The sequence below is a fragment of the Bos indicus x Bos taurus genome, chromosome 29 (assembly GCF_003369695.1).
Source record: "Bos indicus x Bos taurus breed Angus x Brahman F1 hybrid chromosome 29, Bos_hybrid_MaternalHap_v2.0, whole genome shotgun sequence".
Lineage (NCBI taxonomy): Eukaryota > Metazoa > Chordata > Mammalia > Artiodactyla > Bovidae > Bos > Bos indicus x Bos taurus.
This window is the reverse complement of record NC_040104.1, coordinates 33,174,472-33,195,088: the sequence shown is the minus strand read 5'-3', so window position 1 is coordinate 33,195,088 and position 20,617 is coordinate 33,174,472. Positions and strand designations below refer to the sequence as shown.

General features: G+C 48.7%; 1 protein-coding gene and 2 long non-coding RNA genes across 3 annotated transcripts; 2 read left to right on the top strand and 1 right to left on the bottom strand.

Annotated features, from left to right (window-relative positions):
• The first annotated feature begins 1,050 nt into the window (after positions 1–1,050).
• Positions 1,051–3,066, top strand: LOC113886219. Its single transcript, XR_003509391.1, has 3 exons — positions 1,051–1,139; positions 2,467–2,538; positions 3,028–3,066. It is a non-coding gene; the product is annotated as an uncharacterized LOC113886219 (long non-coding RNA).
• Positions 1,139–10,898, bottom strand: LOC113886220. Its single transcript, XR_003509392.1, has 3 exons — positions 10,811–10,898; positions 3,616–3,663; positions 1,139–1,246 (listed from the first exon to the last, which is right to left on the bottom strand). It is a non-coding gene; the product is annotated as an uncharacterized LOC113886220 (long non-coding RNA).
• A 26-nt stretch (positions 10,899–10,924) lies between these two features.
• On the top strand, positions 10,925–19,448 carry KCTD14 (potassium channel tetramerization domain containing 14). The gene is made up of 2 exons (XM_027532249.1): positions 10,925–11,158; positions 16,632–19,448. The coding sequence occupies exons 1-2, from the start codon at positions 11,090–11,092 to the stop codon at positions 17,292–17,294; spliced, it is 732 nt and encodes a 243-aa protein (XP_027388050.1). The 5' UTR covers positions 10,925–11,089; the 3' UTR covers positions 17,295–19,448.
• Positions 19,449–20,617: the final 1,169 nt, after the last annotated feature.

Genomic DNA, 20,617 nt, shown 5'->3' with positions numbered 1-20,617 from the left:
ATATTATTCCACAGTAGGAGATGTTATCATCTATTTAACCATTCTGTATTAATAGACATTTTTGTTGCCCCCAAGTTTTTGATAACAAGCAAAGCTGCTACAAATCACGCAGAAAGTTGAGGAATGGGTTGCTGGTTGCTGAGACATAGGGCGTGTGCATTCAAAAATCTAACAGACACTTTTCAGCCTGTGCATCACTTTTCACAGGAAGGTTTCTGACCCCCATTTCCAGGTAGTCTGGTTTAATAAGAGTGCACTGGGGCCCGGCAACCTGAATTTTTATAGACATCCTACCTGATCAACGTGATATGAGAACACACAATGAGAAACAGAGCCATGCGGCCATGTTGCCGGGCCCCCAGCATCTGCCCTCTTCCCTGCAGCAACGTCATAAACTGTGACACCCCAACCCACAGCCTGCTGCCAACAAGCCAAGGCTGCCCTGATGAGTCATCAGGCACAGTGAGCAGACCCTTAGGGTGACAAAGCCTCTAAGGAAATCTTGATGGATTGTGTGTCTCCCAGCCTGGAAGCCCTGAGTCACCCTGGTTACCAAGCAGCTCCCAATTATGTTAGCTTTACCCTTTGTGGGAGGCAAACTCACCCCTCATTCAAATTGGGGCCCATCAAGGAAAAGTTTATCTCCCTGGGGAAATGATGACTCACGCAACAGAAGTGCTGGGTGAAGGACAGAGAGGAGAGGAGAAGAGAAAAGAGACAGAAACAAGGCTGAATTCATTCCGGGGGTGGGAGGAATTAAAAGGTGAAGGAAGAAGGAGTAGAGAGGGAAAGAAAGCAAAATGACTAGAATTTGAGGGAAGTCATAGAAAGGAACGAAAGAGAAAGGGGAGGGGGAGCAGGAAGGAGGAGAGGAGGAGAGAAAGGAAAGACGACATGGAGCAGAACGTGGGATGAGCGCCTCAGCTGGCATCTTGGATCCGTCCAGAAAAAACTGCTCGTCAGATCTCAGGAAGACTCAGGTGGTGTCTGGCTTGGTTCTCAGGCCCTATCAATAAGCCAACTTGCATTTTCAGCCTCACCAGCATTCCCCGGCAGTTTTCTGGGGGTGAGCAGTGGAGGTCAGTCTCTGAGCAGCGGACAAAAACATATTGAGGAGCAGTCATACCCTGTGTGCCCAGGTAAGGGGTACGGCCTTCCTAGTCATTTGGCAACGAGGAATAGATCTTCAAAAAAGGTGCATACTCCTTGCACAATGTCTTAGCTATAGACGATGCTCCTTGCAGTGCTAGTTATGGTAAAAGAGAAAAAGAATGAAGGCAGAAATGAAATGTGGTTTAATAGATTTATGATACATTCTTATGACACACTGTGATATAGCCATTACAGTGGTATAGTTGAGCCCTTAATAAAATGGGGCAAATCTTCACAACACTAGATGAAAAAAAATAAGTACGTGTTTAAATTAATCTTTAAAATGGTGTGATTCAAACTTCCCTGGGGGTCTAGTGGTTATGACTCTGTGCTTACACTGCAGGGGGTGCAGATTTGATCCCTGGTCAGGGAAGTTCTGCATGCTACAGGATGTGACAAAATAATAATAATAATGGTATGATTCCAATTTTGTTCGTGGATATGGGTGTAATGGGGATGGCGTTGCCTCTGCCCTGACCCAAAGTCTTCTGCAAGCTCAGTTCAATACTGTGCTAAGAGGAAGTTGTCTTGTTTTTCTTTTTGTCAATCTCATGTCCAGCCTCTACCCCTTTCTCACTAGCTTCTTGCTCTCCCTGTAGGGGACATTCCCATCAAAGTCTTGCCAGGGCGGTAATTCCTAGTCCCTGCTCACACTGCAGAAGCCCATATGATTGGCTTCCTCTTCTGCCTGCCCCTGGTGTAGCCGGAGGCCCACCTGTGACCACGACAGTGGAAGTCACTCAGTCTTGCAGTGTGATCCTGACCAGGCTCCTGCCACTGGGCCCCCTGAGCCCATCCCCTGGGAATACTGACGTGTGCATGCTTAGTCGCTTCAGTCGTGTCCAACTCTGTGCGACCCCATGGACTGTAGCCTGCCAGGCCCCTCTGTCCATGGGGATTCTCCAGGCAAGAATACTGGAGTGAGTTACCATACCCTCCTCCAGGGGATCTTCATGACTCAGGGATCAAACCTGCCTCTCTTACGTGTCCTGCATTGGCAGGTGGGTTTTTTACCACTAGTGCCGCCTGGGAAGCCCAGGGAACACTGATGGTCTAAGAAATTTCCTTTTGGTTTAAGGAGTTGGCCTTGGTTGGCCACCAGAAGCCTGGTCTGACACTTTCCCTGGGTTCAGCTGCTGGAAGTTCGGCCACCACTGCCCGTTCAGTGGGCGGCCCCCCTCCCTTCCTTGGGTTAGGGTGTCCTGGGGCTGCATGAGAAACTGCCTGTCTGGGGTAATCAGGTGGGGCCTGCACCCTGGGGCTGGGCAGCCGGTGAAAGAGGAGCTGGATAGGATGCAGTTAATTCTTCTCCAGGAACCCAAGGAGGATGAGCTGGCAGAGGTCCTGAACACAGGCTGCAGGATGTGCTCTTCTCAGTGACAGTAGGTAAATAGTAACTGGCTCCCAAAAAAACTGGCCCTGCAAGCCAATAAATAGCTGACAGCATAACCTGAAAAACAAGGTCTGGGGAAGAGATAGGAGGGCTTCCAGCTCTCAGATAGGACCAGAGAAAGGCCAGGAACCCAAGGGATGGCTCAGAGAGGGAGGCACCACCTGCCAGGAGTGAGAATCCACCGACTCTGGAGGTCCCAGGACTTGCAGCACTGTCCGTGTCAGCTATGCTGATCTATACTATCTTTGCTGGGCAGAATTCCGTCAGAAGCCCTTAGATGAAAAGGGTCTCTGGGTATCCCTTGGGGAGGATTGAGGGAAAACAGCTGGAAAGATGATCCCCATTTCACAGCTGGTCTGGTAGGGCGAGCCAGGGGCAAGAATGGGTAGTAATGTTTGTTGTTATTTTTTAGCAATGGGTTTTTTTTTTTTTTTTTTTTAATCTTTTGGGTTTAATCTTTTAATCTTTTAATCTTTTTGCAGTCCGGGGGTTAAGAATCTGCCTGCCAGTGCAAGGGACACAGGTTCGAGCCTTGGTCCTAGAAGATCCCACATGCCAGGCAGCAACTAAGCCCAAGTGCCATGACTACTGAGCCCATGTGCCCTCGAGCCCATGCTCTGCAGCAAGAGAAGCCACCAGAGTGAGAAGCAGGTACACCGCAACTAAAGAGCACTGCAACTAGAGAAAGCCTGCATGCAGGAATAAAGACCCAGAGCGGTTAGAAAATAAATAAACACATAAAATTTTTTAAAAATTGATTGAAGTATAACTCAGATACCGAGGAATGCACCCAAGTAATTTTCGCAAAATATAAACACGCCTGTGTAACCATTACCTAGGCCACGACAAAAAACATAACTCAGGATCTCAGAAGTTTCCCATTTGGTGACAATGATGATTTTAAAGAGGAAAGTAGACAGGGTCTGAGAGCAAAGGAGGAAGGAAAGAAAAGATCCTCCCAGGTGCCAGTTGACTGACACGTGGTCCTGGAAACACAGCAGGAGGCCCCCCTCGTCTGTATTAGCACCAGCTGTTGAACTGGCCTGCATGCAGAGCTCCAGGATACATACCCGGTATTCAGGAGCTGCCCTTGGGAACTCGATGAGCCATGGGCAACCCTGCCAAGAAAAGCAAGGAACTGGGTGTTTGGAGAAGATCACAGACCAGGTAGGACAGGGCTGAGAGCCTGAGGGCAAACAGAAAAGAGAGTTGCTTCCAGGCTGGGAGGGCCTGGGAATGCCTGGTCCCAGGGGAGTGGCTGCCACAGTCACTATTTGTTCCCCCAAGTTACTGTTTGTCCAAGAATGATTCATGTAGGTTCCACTGATCAGTCCCTCCTTCTCTTCCTCACTGTGAGCTGCTGTGCCAAGGGCAGAGGGGCACGGGGGGACATGCACAGCTGTGACGCCAGGGAGACATGAGTTTGAACCCCAGTTCTAGGCTGTGTGACTCTGGAAAATTTCATTCCCTCTCTGACTTCAGTCAGAGAGATGGGACAATAACCTCATGCAATAGCCGTGAAGAGGAAATGAGATAAGCCACATAAAATGCGGCACTAAAAAAATGCTTGCTCACTTTTCTTTGTCCTTTTTCCATTTAACAAATATTTATCTGGGGCCTGGTGTAAAGCAGGCAGCTGTGCTAGGTGCTGGGAAGAGAGTGGTGAACAAAACCAGTATGGAGACTGGCTAGTATGGAGACTGGCTCCTGTTATGGAGCTTAGATTCTAATGAGGGAGAGACATTCAATAAACAAACATATACACATTGTGAAAGAGAAGTACAATGTGTTATGAAAAAGAACATCAGGACTTCCCTGGTAATGCAGAGGGTGAGAATCCGCCTGCCAGTGCAGGGGACATGGGTTCAATCCCTGTTCTGGGAACTTTCCACATGCTGCAGAACAACCAAGCCCACGAACCACAATTACTCAGCCCGTGCTCCAGAGGCGGAGAGCTGCGATTACTGAGTCCCTGCGCCACAATGACTGAAGCCGTGAACCTAAAGCCTGTGCTATGCAACAAGAGAAAAGTGAAAGTGAAGTTGCTCAGTCGTGTCTGACTCTTTGCGACCCCGTGGACTGTAGCCTACCAGTCTTCTCTGTCCATGGGATTCTCCAGGCAAGAATACTGGAGTGGGTTACCATTTCCTTCTCCAGGGGATCTTCCCGGCCCAAGGATCAAACCCAGGTCTCTCGCATTGGAGCCAGATGCTTTAACCTCTGAGCTACCAGGCAATGAGAAGCCGGTGCAGAAGGGCTGCAGCTAGAGAGCAGTCCTTGCTGTCCACAACTAGAGAAAGCCTGCGTGTAGTAACGAGGACCCAGCACAGCCAAAAATAAATTAATAATAAATAAATAAAGCAGTGTATACATGTCAGAAAAAAAAAAAAAAGAATATCAGTGGTGACTTCCTTCCAACAGAGTGGTGAAGGAAGGCCTCTTGGGAGAGGTAACACTTAAACTAAGACCTTAAAGAATGAGAATGAATCAGGCGTTTTGGAAAGCAGGACCCAAAGTGGGAAAAAGGCACAGATTTTGAAGCCAGATATGGATGGGTTTCAAATCTTGGGTCCACTACCTAGCAGCTGTGGGACTTAAGGTAAGTTCCTTTACTAGTTGGGGCCTCAGTTTTATCTTCCTTAAAATGGGCTAAAAACACTTTACAGAATTGTGACAATGAAACCCAACTGTGTATATCAAATGCCCTGCCTGGAGTCTCAGTAAAGATCAGTTCCCTTCCTGTACCAGCTCTTGATTAATTGCTGAGCAACTGGCATAGAAATGATGCATGCACGCATTTAACGCACGCGCGCACACACACACACACACGTGCAGTACATACACACCATCAAAAACACACACAGGCAGGACACAGGTACCTCCTCAAACTGGGGATTCAAGGAGAGGTCTATGAAGGGACTCTGCAGAGATATGGCAGGGACTGAGGAGAGAAGCAAGGAATAGTGCAGTCCCTCAGGGCAGCTAACTGCAGGGGCCTGAAAGGAAGACAGTGGTTACCAGAACCACAGAGAGGGTGTGGAGAGGGTGCCTGAGGGACACAGCTGACTCACACGGACCTGGTAGGGAGGGAGCTGGGGAATAAAGAGTCTGATCCCACTTCCCTTTTCCCTCTGATCTCCTCTAGGCCTCACAGTGGCCAAACTCAGACGCAGGCTGGAGGCCACAGTTATTGTATGGCATGCTCAGTCGCTCAGTGTGTCCCTTTGCGTCCCCACGGACAGTGACCCACCAGGCTCCTCTGTCCGTGGGGTTTCTCCAGGCGAGAATACTGGAGAGGGTTGCCATGCCCTCCTCCAGGGATCTTTCTGACTCAGGGATGGAATCCACATCTCTTTTGTCTTGCATTGGCCGATGGGTTCTTTACCACTAGTGTCATCTGAGAAGCCCTCTGTCCTCCACACATGATTTCTTTTTAATTTTTAAAAATTTATTTATTGTATTCTATTTGTTTGGCCATGTTGCTCAGCTTTTGGGATCTTAGTTTCCTGACCAAGGATCAAACCCGTGCCCCCTGCAGTGGAAGGACAGAGTCCTAACCACTGGACCACCAGGGAATTCTATGACTTCTTTTTTTAAAAAAATAAATAAGAAACGCTCCTAGTGTTCGGAAAAGAAAGAAAGAAAGGAATGAGGGAAAGAAGGAAGACAGGTCCTTGTCCAACTCCTAGTACCTGACACCATGATTGACACATAGTAGGCCCTCAGGTATGTTTCCCCATTTCTAAAGGGGAATAGCACTACCTGCTATTTGTTTTGAAGATGAAATAAAACTCTCCAAAGAACCTGGCCCAAAGTCAGACCAGTCCGGTTCAGTCCTGGACCAGTCTATAAAGACCTGGATATTCCTCAAAGGGCATAGGGCAGAGGGAAGGGAAGAGGGTCCTTGTGGGTTGGCAGGGGTCTCCGCCACCGCGGAACTCACAAAGGGAGCCTTGTGCGGGAGTGGTGGCAGGATGCTTCAAATGACAGCTGGGCCCAGGGCTGCCAGGCCTGGGCTGGGCTGGGTTGGGCACTCTGCCACAGGCGGCCCTCTGAGGGCCTTTTCATCTGAGTCCCAGCTGCCACTTGGCCGGCTGGCCCGAAGCCCAGCAGCCTGGAGAGGAGAGGGGCTGGCAGCTTTGTCTCAGGAAGAAGAACAAAGAGGAGGGCAGAAGGAAGCAGTGCTTGCTCTTGGATTCAGGCCAAAGGGAAACAAGATCCAGTTCTAGGCAACACCAAGGTACTGTTTGAATTCCTTTGTTGCGTAGCATTAAGCAAGACAGTTTCACAGAGACCGTCTCAAACGATATCCCAACCCCCACCATGTTACAGGTGGAGAACTGAGGCCCAGAGACGGGCAGGGACCTGGCCAAAGTTACAAGTGAATGGCAGAGCCACAGCTGGAAACCTGGTCGTCTCTTGTCCCCTGGTGCTGAAGGATTCTGAAAGAGGCACTTCACCTCTGGGATCCCTGGGGTTCTCATACGTAAAAATAGAGGTGCTAACTCCTATTTTGAATGGTGAGGGTCAAATGTACTAATGGATATAAAAGGAAGAAGAGGGCTATTTGACTTGGGTCTTAAAGGCTGTGTAGGAGTTTTCCAGAGAGAAAGCGCTGGTGAGGAAAGGCATTCTGAGCACAAAGAACAGCATAAACAAAGTTGAAGAAAGTATAGGAATGTAGGTTATTTCAGGGCAGCTGGAGCTGGCGGAGAAACCGGAAATAGGGCCCAGGCTTCTTGATGCTGTCAGAAGTGCCCACTGCCCCTCCAAGTGTCCAGCCCTTCTTTCTGTGGTGATGACCTTTCAGAACTCAGCCTCCCCATGGAATCATCCTGGCCCATGCAGCTGATCAGCCCTCTGGGAGAAGTCAGACAATGTGAGGGGAAGGGGCTTCATGTGCTGGGCAGAGCTGACCTGGCCCGTGGGAGGCTCCCTAACCCAGATGCAGCAGGCAGGGAGGCCTGCTTTGAGGAGGTCACAGCTGTCTCCCCATGGTTCAGTCCTGTTTGCAAGTCACAGTATTCAAGGTGTACACTTGTACCCAGTGTCTCAGTCCATCCAGGCTGCTATGACAAAAATACTGTAAATTGAGTGGTTTATAAAGAACATTTATTTCACACCGTTCTGGAGGTTAGGAAGTAGAAGATCATGGTGCTGGTGGATCTAGTGTCTGATGAAAGCCCACTTTCTGGTTCATAGACGGCCATCTTCTTTCTGAGTCCTCATATGATGGAAGGAAGGAGCCAGAGAACTCCCTGGGGGTCTCTTTTACAAGAACAGTAATCCCATCGTTTCATGACTTAATCACCTCCCAAAGGCACCACCTAACATCATCACATTGATGATTAGGTCTCAATGTGACTTTTGGAGGGAGATAAACGTTCAGACCACAGCACCCAGATACAAAGCAATTCTTTACAGTCACAGAAAGAATTCTGGAGTGAGAAAGACATGGAGTTTAAGCTTGGTTCTGTCAGTTACCAGCTGTGTGGCCTTCTGTCCATTCACTGAACTTCCCCGAGCCTCAGCTCCCTCATCTGTAGAGTAATCTAACTGCTTGGAAGAACACATACAAGAGTCTGTGTTCAGTGCGGTGCGCTCCACACATGATCATTTTCATTTACCTCCTTTCCCTGGCACAGTTGACCCCTCTGCTGGGAGGAGTCCCTGGCAGGCTTCTCTCAACAAAGCTTTCCCCGCCTCAAGACCCAGCTTACGGGCCACCTCTCCCATGAAGCCTTTCCAAATCCCTCACACCAAAAAGCTGACTTCCTCTTGGGCTGCCTTGTGCTTGTCTTTGTTATTGTGTTTTGTTTTGCTCTTTCACACTTTTTCATGTTCACTGCAACTAGTGACATAATATAAATATGTATTAAGAAAAATATTTCTTTTTTACAGATTTGTTTGCTTGTTTTGACTGAGCTAGGTCTTCGTTGCTGTGTGGGCTTGCCTCTCGTTGCAGCAAGCAGGGGCTACTCTCTAGTCATGGTGTACACATTGCAGTGACTGCTTTTGCTGTGGAGCACAGGCTCTAGAACACGAGGGCCTCAGAAGCTGTGGCTTCTGGGCTCTAGAGCACAGCTCAGTAGTTGTGGCACACAGCTTAGCTGCTCTGTGGCATGTGGAATCTTCCCGCATCAGGGATCAAACCTGCGTCTCCCGGGCTAGCAGGTGGATTCTTTACCACCGAGTGCCACCAGGGAAGCCCAAGAAAACCATTTCTTAATCAATAATTTCCCCTCTATTTCTATCCCATTCACACGGAATAACCAACACTAATATCCACTGTGCATCCTTCTACACTTTTCTAAGTATACGTTCACATGTGTGTGCTTGTGCTCAGCCGTGTCCGACTCTTTGCGACCCTTTGGACTGTAGCCTGCCAGGTTCCTCTATCCATGGGATTTTTCAGGCAAGAATACTGGAGTGGGTTGCCATGCCCTCCTTCAGGGGATCTTCCTGACACAGGGACTGAACCCACATCTCCTGTGTCTCCTGCATTGTAGGCAGATTCTTTACCCACTGAGCCATCAGGGAAGCCCATATGTTCGCATAAATAGATATAAACTTATATATTGAATTCCCATAGTATATATACACTGCTTTGATGTTTATTTTTAATTGCTTAATAAATCATGAGAGGCTTCCCAAGTGGTGCAGTGGTAAAGAATCTGTCTGCCAATGCAGGAGACACAGGAGACACCCGGTCTGATCACTGGATCAGGGAGATCCCCTGGAAGATGACATGGCCACCTACTCCAGTATTCTTGCCTGGAGAACCCCATGGACAGAGGAGCCTGACAGGCTCCATGGGGTTGCAAAGACTTGGACACAACTGAAATGACTTTAACATGCATGGATGCGTGGGTTTTGGGGAAGAGGATCACCGAGACAAAGTGGCATTTTCATCACACTCTATCAAGGATACACATTATCATCATAATTTCTGACTCCTGCTGTTGACCTTGATCACCTGGATAACTACCTGGCAAAGTTGTCTCTGTCATTTTCTCCACTGTGCATTTACTCTTCTATTCTCCTCTCTTTCCATATTGTCCTCTTTAGAAGGTCACTATGCAGGCCTATACTGCTGCTGCTGCTGCTGCTGCTAAGTCGCTTCAGTCATGTCTGACTCTGTGCAACCCCATAGACGGCAGCCCACCAGGCTCCCCCGTCCCTGGGATTCTCCAGGCAAGAACACTGGAGCGGGTTGCCATTTCCTTCTCCAATGCATGAAAGTGAAAAGTGAAAGTGAAGTTGCTCAGTCGTGTCTGACTCTTAGGGACCCCATGGACTGCAGCCTACCAGGCTCCTCTGTCCATGGGATTTTCCAGGCAAGAGTACTGGAGTGGGTTGCCATTTCCTTCTCCAAGAGTTATTCCCCATTTCATAAGGATTGTGTTTTTTTAAATAGTTATTTTTAATTTTTTAAAGTTTTATTTATTTATTTTTGGCTGCACTGGGTCTTGGTGGCTGTGCAGGGTCTTTCTCTAGTTGCAGGGGGAGGGGGCTATTCTCTAGCTGGGATGGGAGGACTTCTAGTGCCCGTGGACTCCAGCAGTTGCAGCTCGAAAGCTCTGCTGCTGCTGCTAAGTGGCTTCAGTAGTGTCAGACTCTGTGTGACCCCATAGACGGCAGCCCACCAGGCTCCCCCATCCCTGGGATTCTCCAAGCAAGAACACTGGAGTGGGTTGCCATTTCCTTCTCCAATGCATGAAAGCGAAAAGTGAAAGTGAAGTTGCTCAGTCGTGTCCGACTCTTAGGGACCCCATGGACTGCAGCCTACCAGGCTCCTCCATCCATGGGATTTTCCAGGCAAGAGTACTGGAGTGGGGTGCCATTACCTTCTCCCTCACAAGCTCTCAGTTCGGTTCAGTTCAGTCACTCAGTCGTGTCCGACTCTTTGCGACCCCATGAATCGCAGCGCGCCAGGCCTCCCTGTCCATCACCAACTCCCGGAGTTCACTCTCTTTTGCTTAGTTGTGGCCCCTGGGTTTAGGTGCCACGGGGCATGTGGAATCTTTCTGGCCCAGGGGGGCCCAGGGATTAAACCCAGGTTCTCTGCATCGGCAGGCAGATTCTTTAATAATAATATATTAATAATCCCGGATCACCAGGATTATATTTTACCAGCAAAATAACACACACAGCAGGTACCTAGCATTTGCTGCACTTTCAGCAGCTGATCTGAGGTGACTATATAATCCACTGTCCCATGGAGACTATATAATCCACTCTCCCCTGGAGACTCACTTTTCTTACCTGTAAAATGGGTGTTTCTCATCCTTCACCCCCACGACAGTATGAGTGGACAGGGTCCAGGGCGTCAACGTCAGTTCCCTCTCCCTTCCCCATTTGGCTGTCCAGCAACCCAGACACGAGAGGGGCAGTGACCAGCCTAGGGTGTCACCGCCGACTGCAGCCCAATCAGGGCTCTCACCACACCCTGGGTAGGATTCCCCCACCCCCGGGGGGGAGCCAGGTGCACTTCGGCCGGCCACAGGTACCCCTCACGGGCCAGAGCCCGCGGGGCCGGGGAAGATGAGCCAGACCTCGGCGCCCGACTCCCGGCCAAGTGGCCGGGCCGCGCCCCCCGCGGGCCGGCGGACGGTGAGTGCGAAGCCGGCAGCGCGCGTGCAGACCCGTCCTGCTCCGGGCCCGCCGCCCTCCCTTTCCCCACTCCTTCCAGGGCCCTCTAACCCTTCCCTCCCCGCAGGTCCGGGTTCCCCTGCTTCGGGCCTGCGGCTGGGGGCTCTCCGCCTGGGCTGCTCCTGCTGCTTCGATCTCTCCTGCAACGCCCCGGTCTCGGCGCTGGTTCCGGCTCAGTCCAGCAGCTCCTGGTTGCCCTCTTTCCGGCTTGGCTGCCTTTGTGTGGTCTCCTCCCTGTCTGCTTTGTGTCTCTTCTCGCAGCCCCTCTGGCTTGCCCCTCCTCCTTCCCTGCCCCACCCCTCCTGCCGGTGGGAGAAGCCCCCACCGGGGGCGGGCCCGGGTATCGTCCCCTCACCCCCACCCCACCGCACCCCTTCTGCAACCCGAACCCCTGCCCTCTGGCTGGCTCCTGAGTCTTCCTGCTTGCCTGTTTCCTCCCAGGATTTGAGGGGGTGGAGGGGGGAGTGTGGACCAAAGGGGAATATCAAGAAAAAGCCCAGTGCACTCTAGTATTAGAACATTCTCACCCCTGCCGGGCTAGGTGCCATCTCGAAGGCTTGTAGGAAGGGAAAGCAGACCCAGCCTTGGGGTGACTATGGCATTTTCCAGTCAGGTGATGACAGCCTTATTGTTCTTGTCTGTTGACAAAGTCACCTGGTCAGAGGCGTGGCCACCCAACGTGCCCAATAAATGTCTGAATTAATTACCAGAAGAGGGAGGAAGCGGGAGGAAGCCTGGACGGCCCTTGATGCGAAGTAGGGCAAGACTGGCCTTTATTAGAACCGCGGGGTGCTCCTGTGAGTCAGTGCTGAGGGTGAAAGTGAAAGTGAAATCGCTCAGTCGTGTCCGACTCTTTGCGACCCCGTGGACTGTAGCCCAGCAGGCTCCTCTGTCCATGGGATTCTCCAGGCAAGAGTACTGGAGTGGGTTGCCATTTCCTTCTCCAGGGGATCTTCCCCATCCAGGGATCGAACCCAGGTTTCCTGCATTGCGGTCTCCTGCATTGCGGTCTCCTGCATTGCGGTCTCCTGCATTGCGGTCTCCTGCATTGCAGGCAGACGCTTTACCCTCTGAGCCACCAGGAAAGCCCTAAGTGCGGTTCAATTCAACAGACACATTGAGCAGCCCCCTGTGCTGAGCCCTGCAGCATGTACTGGTAACATGAAGATGAATCTGGGAATAGTCCTCCCTTAGGAACCTTCCACGGTGTGGGGGATTCAGATGAAGGGACAAAATTACAAGACAGAGATAAGTACCATGACGAGGGAAGTACATGAGCCTCTGAAATCAAGCAGACAACCCATCCAGAAAATTCCCAGAGCAATTAACTTGAAGGCTGAGCGACGGGACCGTGGGTGGTAAGCGAGTGACGTCCTGTGGACAGCGGGGCCCAGCGTGCTCTGGTTGGGTCGGGAAGGGAGACCAGTACATGGCTTTGGTAGTTGATTGTCAGGGTTACAAAGGGCCTTGTAAACCTCGTTAAGAAGTCTGGAGTTTACCTTTAAAGAAATGTGGGATCACTGAAGTGGTTAATGCAGGTAGTGACTAGATCAGATTTGCACTTCTGACAAACTGCTCTGGTTTCAGAGTTGAGATTGGATTGGGTGAGGACATTCCAGGGAGCCAGGAGCCATGGATCTGACCAGGCATTTAGAATCACCATTTTAGTGACTCATTACCTGTGTGTGGGGAGGTTGAGGACATGAGCAGAGTACAAGATTTCAGTCTAGGTTTCTGGCTCAGATGACTGAGACAGGACGCAGTGGGAAAATGTCCAAGTTGTGGTGTGGGGAGAGATCTTGGGGCTTGGGGACATATGACTGGAGATGTCCCTCCACTGACTAGACTAAGAGTGACGTAAGGAAATGTATGAATGTTTGGTGGGGTTAGAGTTGGGCCTGTCTGATTCATCCCTGTGTACCAGCACTAGCCTGATACCCACATTTCCCCAGCCCATGCACACAGGTCAGGCTTGCCCATCGAGGAATGCTTCAGCAGGGTGACTGGGTAGAACAGGTGGGGAGGAGGGGCCGTGAGGAAGGGCTGGTAGTCTAGAAGAGGGATGGGAAAGAAGTCTTCGTCTGCTAGAAACAAATACAGCAGTATTCATGGATGACGTAGGAGGTTTGGGATTCCCAAAGAGGTTTGGCGTTTTTAGAAAACAAGGAGGGAAAAGGGACAGAATTAAGAAGCTTGGGAACAGGGCCCAGGTCTTGGGTGTTAAAGAAATGGGGGTGAAGATATCAGGGCAGGAGACTATTTTGTTTAGTATCTGGAAATGAGCTTCAGAAACAACATTTGAAGTGATTAGATTCATTAAACTTTCAGAGCTGAAGAGACTCAGAGTTCTCTTCATCCATTTTGCCTCCCTATGTCATAGACGACTAAGCTTAAGCTCAGAGTGGCTCAGGCGGTAAAAAGAGTCTACCTGCTATGCAGGAGACCCAGGTTCCATCCCTGGGTCGGGAAGATCCCCTGCAGAAGGGAATGGCAACCTACTCCAGTATTCTTGCTTGGAAAATCCCATGGATGAAGGAGCCTGGTGGGCCCCAATCCATGGGGTCACGAAGCGTCATACATGACTGAGCGACTAACACACTCAAGCACAGAGAAGGAAGTGAGATGCCCCAGGAACATAGCTAATAACTTGGCAGCAGTGGGACTGGGTGTTGGGAGGGTGGGAGTAGATCACTCATACTGTCCTGCAGTCAGACTGACACGGATTTGATCCCAGCTGCCACTTCCCAGGTGGCACTAGTGGTAAAAACCCACCTGCCAATGTAGGAGACATAAGAGACAGTTCAATCTCTGGATCAGAAAGAGCCCCTGGAGGAGGGCATGGCAACCCACTCCAGTATTCTTGCCTGGAGAATCCCATGGATCGAGGAGCCTGATGGACTACAGTCACTGGGGTCGCAAAGAGTCAGACAAGACTGAAACAACTTATCACACAGCACAGCGACTTCCTCACTTCCTTCTTTCTGACCTTTCCTTACCTGTAATGTGGGGATGTTAAGAGCACCTGTGAGCTTTCAGTGGTAGAGGAGTGAGGAGAATCCATCATCAATCCACTCAGGGGTTAGAGTCTGCAACTTCTCATTTAACTTCCTGGTTTACAGAACCACCTTTGGGTTAACCAAACACCCTTGCCAAAGAGCCTGGAGGTTTATGGGAAAAGGAGAGAGTCACAGGTCCTGGGCTTATTTTTCTCAAGGCTGAATTGTTTGGCTGCTTTCAGAATGCATCTTTTCTCCCCTCTCCATTCCAGCTAGCGTAACTGTCCCTTGGTAGGAGCTGTTGCTATGGCAACTTGGTTCTTCCCCCGAAATCTGGCAGTCTTGAGCTCTCTTAATTCCAGTACTTTAATCTTAGAGGTAGAGCCCACAGACAAGTTGAAAAGGAAGTCACACCTAAATCAGACTGAAGGACATTTCTATACCCCTGGCCCTGCAATGACCTGCAATCAAGTGTCCAGTTTGGAAATCCAGCTTTCCGTCCAACACTGTAGATCTTTCCCACACCAACAGCCATTGCATCCCCTAGGAGACCTTCCCTGACAGCCTCCAGCACTCGTCCACAGAAAGAGCCAATCCCTTTTACCTTTGAGTCTTCCCCCTCAGCACCTACACATTGAAACCATCTGTTTGCTTCTCTCCTCTGTGAGCTCCTCAAGGGCAGGAACTGTGTCATGTTCATCTGCTTAAGAGAAGGCTTGGATGGAATAGGTCCTTCCTACATTTTGTTGGATGACTAGGAAATGAAGAGTGGAGGTGTTTGAAGGTTGAAAATTAACTTCTGTGATGACTAAGTGCAAGCTTTGGGGTAAATCAGATTTGAGTTCAAATCCTGTGACATTATCACTTAATAACTGGTTGATCTTGAGCAACTTAAACCTCACCTCCTTAAGCCTTAGTTTCTTCATCTGGAAAATGGGGGTTTACTACGTTCTTCATAGGATTGCTGTGAAGGTGGAGTTAGTAGCTTTGTACAGTTAATAGACTGTGAGGGGAGGTCTGCTTGTTCCTCATTGTTCCAGCTGCCTGACACAAAGTAGGTGCATACATGCTTTATTGCTGCTGCTGCTGCTAAGTCGCTTCAGTCATGTCCGACCCTGTGCAACCTCGAAGACGGCAGCTCACCAGGCTCCCCCGTCCCTAGGAGTCTCCAGGCAAGAACACTGGAGTGGGTTGCCATTTCCTTCTCCAATGCATGCAAGTGAAAAGTGAAAGTGAAGTCGCTCAGTCGTGTCCGACTCTTAGGGACCCCATGGACTGCAGCCTACCAGGCTCCTCCGTCCATGGGATTTTTCCAGGCAAGAGTACTGGAGTGGGGTGCCCTTGCCTTCTCCAAATGCTTTATTGAACGGATTTTAAATGATGAAAGGTGTTCAGGAAGCTGGTTTGTAAGGATGATAACTGATGTATCACCTCACGTGTAATAATCACTAATAGAGTATTCGGGTATTTTTGTTAGGTCTGTGGGGCAGCACTTAGTATCCCCCAAATGAAGCCTGACCCTCAGTCTCTTTTCAAGTCCCTGTCTGCATTGGCCTGTGGGCATCTCCAGGCAGATACTGCGTGGGTCTTACCCACATTCTTAGTGCTCAGCCCGAGAGAAGAGGGCTCTAAAAATTCTGATGAACAGCTAAATCTATGTTTGCACCATATGTTACCATTTATGAGGCAGTTTTACACCTGCTGTATTTGGTTTTACTGACCTTGTCACTACCAAGGATATTCCTGTTATTTAATCCCATAGGCCCTTATTTTGAAAAAGTACCCATCAAACACGTTCTGTTTGTTATGTCATGCCAACTGCAGCCAGAATTTCTGATCTATACGAAATAAGAATTTTTATCACCATTCCTAGCACAGGATGCGGACACACAGTAAGTACCAAAGAAATGATTCCTGGATTGAATTTATGTATGGTTTCTTTAACCTTTCTAAAAGGTCGAAAATGCATCTCTCCCTTTTCCTGATGCCTTAAAAACAAAACAAAACAAACTATGTCTTATATCTAAGCATTCCTGTCAGGAACTCATGTCTTTACAAAAGCTCTAAATACTTATTTTATGAATAAGGAATCTGAGGCCTAGGGAGGGGGAAAGTCTTGCCACAGGCCACACACTTTAGCAGTATTGTCCCTGCAGCTTGCTTCCACAGCAGCTTCCTCCACTAATATTATGTGACCTAAATGAGAAAATTCAAATGCTTGAATTCGGTATTCTTATTTCAAACCAAAATATTTCCCTCCCTTAAAATGCCTACTCTCTGTAGCATAAATAGAACCCCCTTCCATAAGATGGACATTCCAGTAAGCTGAAGCCAGTTGGCTCCTCTAAATTCTGTAGGGTATTATACTTTGGATGAAAATGAATCATGAGCTCCCTGGAGATGGCACTGTTGGTCACTCTGCTTCTTGTGCCCCCCAGGAATCTCCGGTCGTGGAGCTGAACGTGGGGGGTGAGTTCTATACCACCACCTTGGGCACCCTGAGGAAATTCCCAGGCTCAAAGCTGGCAGAGATGTTCTCCAGCCCCGCCAAGGCCTGCCTGGATGCCGAGGGACGCTTCTTCATCGATCGCTGCGGCACTTACTTTGGCCCCATCCTGGAATATCTGCGCAGTGGGCAGCTGCCCACCCAGCACATCCCGGAGGTGTACCGCGAGGCTCAGCACTACGAGATCAAGCCCTTGATCAAACACCTGGAGGACACGCCGCAGATCTTCGGTGAGCAGGTGGCGCGGAAGCAGTTCTTGCTGCAGGTGCCAGGCTACAGCGAGAACCTGGAGCTCATGGTGCGCCTGGCGCGAGCCGAGGCCGTGGCGGCGCGCTGCTCCCGGGTCCTGGTGTGCCTGGTACGGAACGAAAAGGAGGATGCAAACTGCGCAGACGCCCTGCGCTCCCTGGAGGCGAACAAAAGGTCAGTGGTCAAATTCGGGCCTTGGAAGGCAGCCCTGGATATTAGTGACCTCCTGGACTGCCTGAACATGGACATTAAGGCCCAAGGGTACCAGGTATGCTATTCACACAACAGTCCGTTACCAGCCAAGGTCTCCGACTACTTCTATACGTTCAGCTTCAGCTGGTGGTGATCCCCAGGGGCCGGGGCTCTTTGTTATGGGCTGTGGTGGGAAGTATGAAATTAAAAGTTGCCTCAAAGAGCCATCTTTCTTTAAACTAAAAAAACAAAAACAAACAAACAAAAAAAACAACAACACAACACACAGGAGTTCCCTTGTGGTCCAGTGGTTAAGAATCCACCTGCCCAATGCAAATGACATGGGTTTGACCCTTGATCCGGGAATATTCCACAGGCTGCAAGGCAACTAAGTCTGTGGGCCAAAACTACTGAGCCTGCCACTCTGGAGGTCTGCTCAGCAACCAGGGAAACCAGCACAATGAGAAGTCTGCCCACGAAAGCTGGGGAGTAGCCCACCCCCCAGCTTGCCACAACCAGAGAAAGCCAGTGTACAACAAAGACACAGTGCAGTAAAAACAAACAAAATTTAAACAAAAAACCAAATAGACATCAAAAATTTCCATGGTGGTCGAGTTGAGTTTTGCCACCAAATATTTGTTTCCCTCTTGGGGTTCTTTACATCCACTGCAACTGACTCCACTGTACTTGCCTACTGAGGTGCAGCTGTTTTCCTCTTTAAAGTCTCATGTACCTGCCAGACCCTTCCCTGAAGTCTAACAGCAATGTGGGGATGAGTTGGAATGTTTCAACCATGCTTTGGCTGGAGATGAGGGATGACAGCAGAAAAGTAATAGGATGTCATGAATCTAGACAGTCAGACCTAAAAATGTAATCCAGCCAGCCTCAGCTTGTGGTCCACTCTTCTAGCCCCGGTGTCTGCCTTCATGAGGAAGATGCCACGTTAGTACTTGGAGTCAATGCTGCTCAGATCTTCTCTCCTGGGTGCTGTGAATGTTGGCTGCTGAAACCTCACAAGTGTCCTCTTCTGTAGAGCAGCAGTTCTCAAAGTGTGGTTCCTAGACCAGCAGCATCCCCAGTACCTGGGAACTTGTTAGAAATACAGATTCGCTAGTCCCTACCTCAGACCTACTGAATCAGAAACTTTGGAAGTCTGCCCAACAGTCTGTTTTAACAAGCCCTCCAGGTAATTATGATGCACCCTAATTTTGAGACCTGCTCTAGGAAAGAACTGCCATCTCACTTGTGTGGAGGTTCAAAACACTGATCCCTCACCTCAAGGAGGAACAGGTCTGATGTGGTTCCTATTTTAGCTCCTTGTGGGATCAGGCTGAAGTCAGCCTTTGCTGGACACCACATTCCTGGTTAGCGGTCTTCTTCAACTTTACCCTGCTTTCCTCACTCCGCTTCACTTGAGAACATATCCTCACTAAACCACTTGAACAAGAGACTCTCTCAGGTTCTACTTCTTAACCAAAGACATTAGGTAACTTTAAGGAGGAAACCTTCATCCTTCTCCAAGTTCAGGTCTGGTGTAGATGGCCCCCATTCCTTACCTAGTTGGGAATTCCCTACTACCAGCCGTCCTGGGCTCCCTGGGACTGAAGGTCAAGTTTAACTGCCAAGCTGTAAGGAATTAACACTGAATCAAGAAATTTCAAATTTAAACATAAAATTTCTCAGAACATAGTTATTTTCAGTGAGCATTTTAATTCAGTAACTGCATCTGCTTGTATATATTTTTTATTCTCAAAGCTTGTTCTGTATTTTTCTTTTTTTGTATTTAATATGGCTGTCAGTTTAAAGTAGAAAAATGCTAAATGTCTATTTGAACTTAATATCATGAATTAATTCAACATTATTCATAAGGAGCCAGAAAAATGTTCATACCCTTTGATCAGTAATTATACTTCTGAGATTTGATTCCAGAAAGTCACTCTGCTCCATAAGATCTAACTAGGATTGCGTAAAATCTCACTTTTATGAATTATGGAAAGATCAATGTCCTCCCAAAGATTTCTGCACATTCCAAGAGCGCTTGTCTTCTTACAGTCAGTTCTGGTTCTCTGCTCCTGCTAGATTCATTCAGCATTGGGATTAACTAGATTTCTTAACCTGTTGTGCTGTTCTACACAATGCTCACCCAGAGTTAACACTCAAATCTTTTCCTTAACTTTTACAGATGCCACTCGCACCAACTATTTGCTCACATAACAGGCAAATAAAGGGAAGGGAGTTTACCGCACAGAAACGCAAACAACTTCAAATTTAATATTGGGCATATCTATTCTTAAAAGTGTCTTAGTCACCCTATCACTAGAGGCTTTTCACTAGTAGATTGTATTTGTTTTCTACTCTTTTCTTTCTTCCCTATTCCTGCCATGCTTCTGTGTGTGTCTGTGTGTGTGCTCAGTCATGTCCAACTCTTTGCAACCCCATGAATGGCAACACACCAGGCCTCCCTGTCCCTCACCATCTCCCAAAATTTGCCCCAATTCATGTCTATTGCATTGGTGATGCCCTTCAGCCATCTCATCCTCTGATGCCCTCTTTTCCTTCTGCCCTCAATTTTTCCCAGCATCAGGGACTTTGAAACCCCAATTTAAAAATGGGCAAAGGACCCAAATAGACATATTTCCAAAGAAGATGAACAGATGGCCAACAGGCACATGAAAAGATACTCAGCATCAGTAATTATTAGAGAAATGTAAATCAAAACTGCAATGAGGGGCTCCCTGGTGGCTCAGTGGTAAAGAATCCACCTGCCAATGCAGGAGATACGGATTTGATGCCTGTCCGGGAAGATCCCAGAAGTCGAGGGTCAGCTAAGCCCATGCGCCACAACTACTGAAGCCCAAACACTCTAGAGCCTGTGCTCCACTAGAGAAGCTGCTGCAATGAGACGCCTGTGAACCACAACTAGAGAGTAACCCATGCTCGCCACAACTAGAGAAAAGCCTGTGCAGCAACAAAGACCCAGCACAGTCAATTAAGTAAAATTATTTTTTTAAAAATCCACAATGAGATATCACCTGAGATCTGTCAGAATGGCTGTCATCAAAAAGACCACAAATAACAAATGTTGGCAAAGATGTGGAGAAAAGGGAATCCTCACACACTGTTGGTGGGAATATAAATTGGTGCAACTCCTATGAAGAATGTTATGGAAGTTTCTTTAAAAAATAAAAACAGAACTATCATACGACCCATTAATTCTATTCCAGGGTATATAATCTGAAGAAAACAAAATATGTGTACACCCCAATATTCATAGCAACATTATTTACAATAACCAAGATATGGAAGCAACCTAAGTGTTCAATAGGTGAATAGATACAAAAGATGTCTATGTGTCTCCACACACACACACACACACAATGGAATACTACTTAGCCATAAAAAGAATGACATTCTGCCATTTGCAACAATCTAGATGGCACCCCATTCCAGTACTCTTGCCTGGAAAATCCCATGGAC

What these genes read in the sequence shown, in the direction of transcription:
- KCTD14 (XM_027532249.1), top strand. Translation starts at nt 11,090, where the DNA reads ATGAGCCAGACCTCGGCGCCCGACTCCCGGCCAAGTGGCCGGGCCGCG. An exon ending in CCCCCGCGGGCCGGCGGACG is followed by an intron (nt 11,159 to 16,631) that starts GTGAGTGCGAAG and finishes TGTGCCCCCCAG; the next exon opens with GAATCTCCGGTCGTGGAGCT.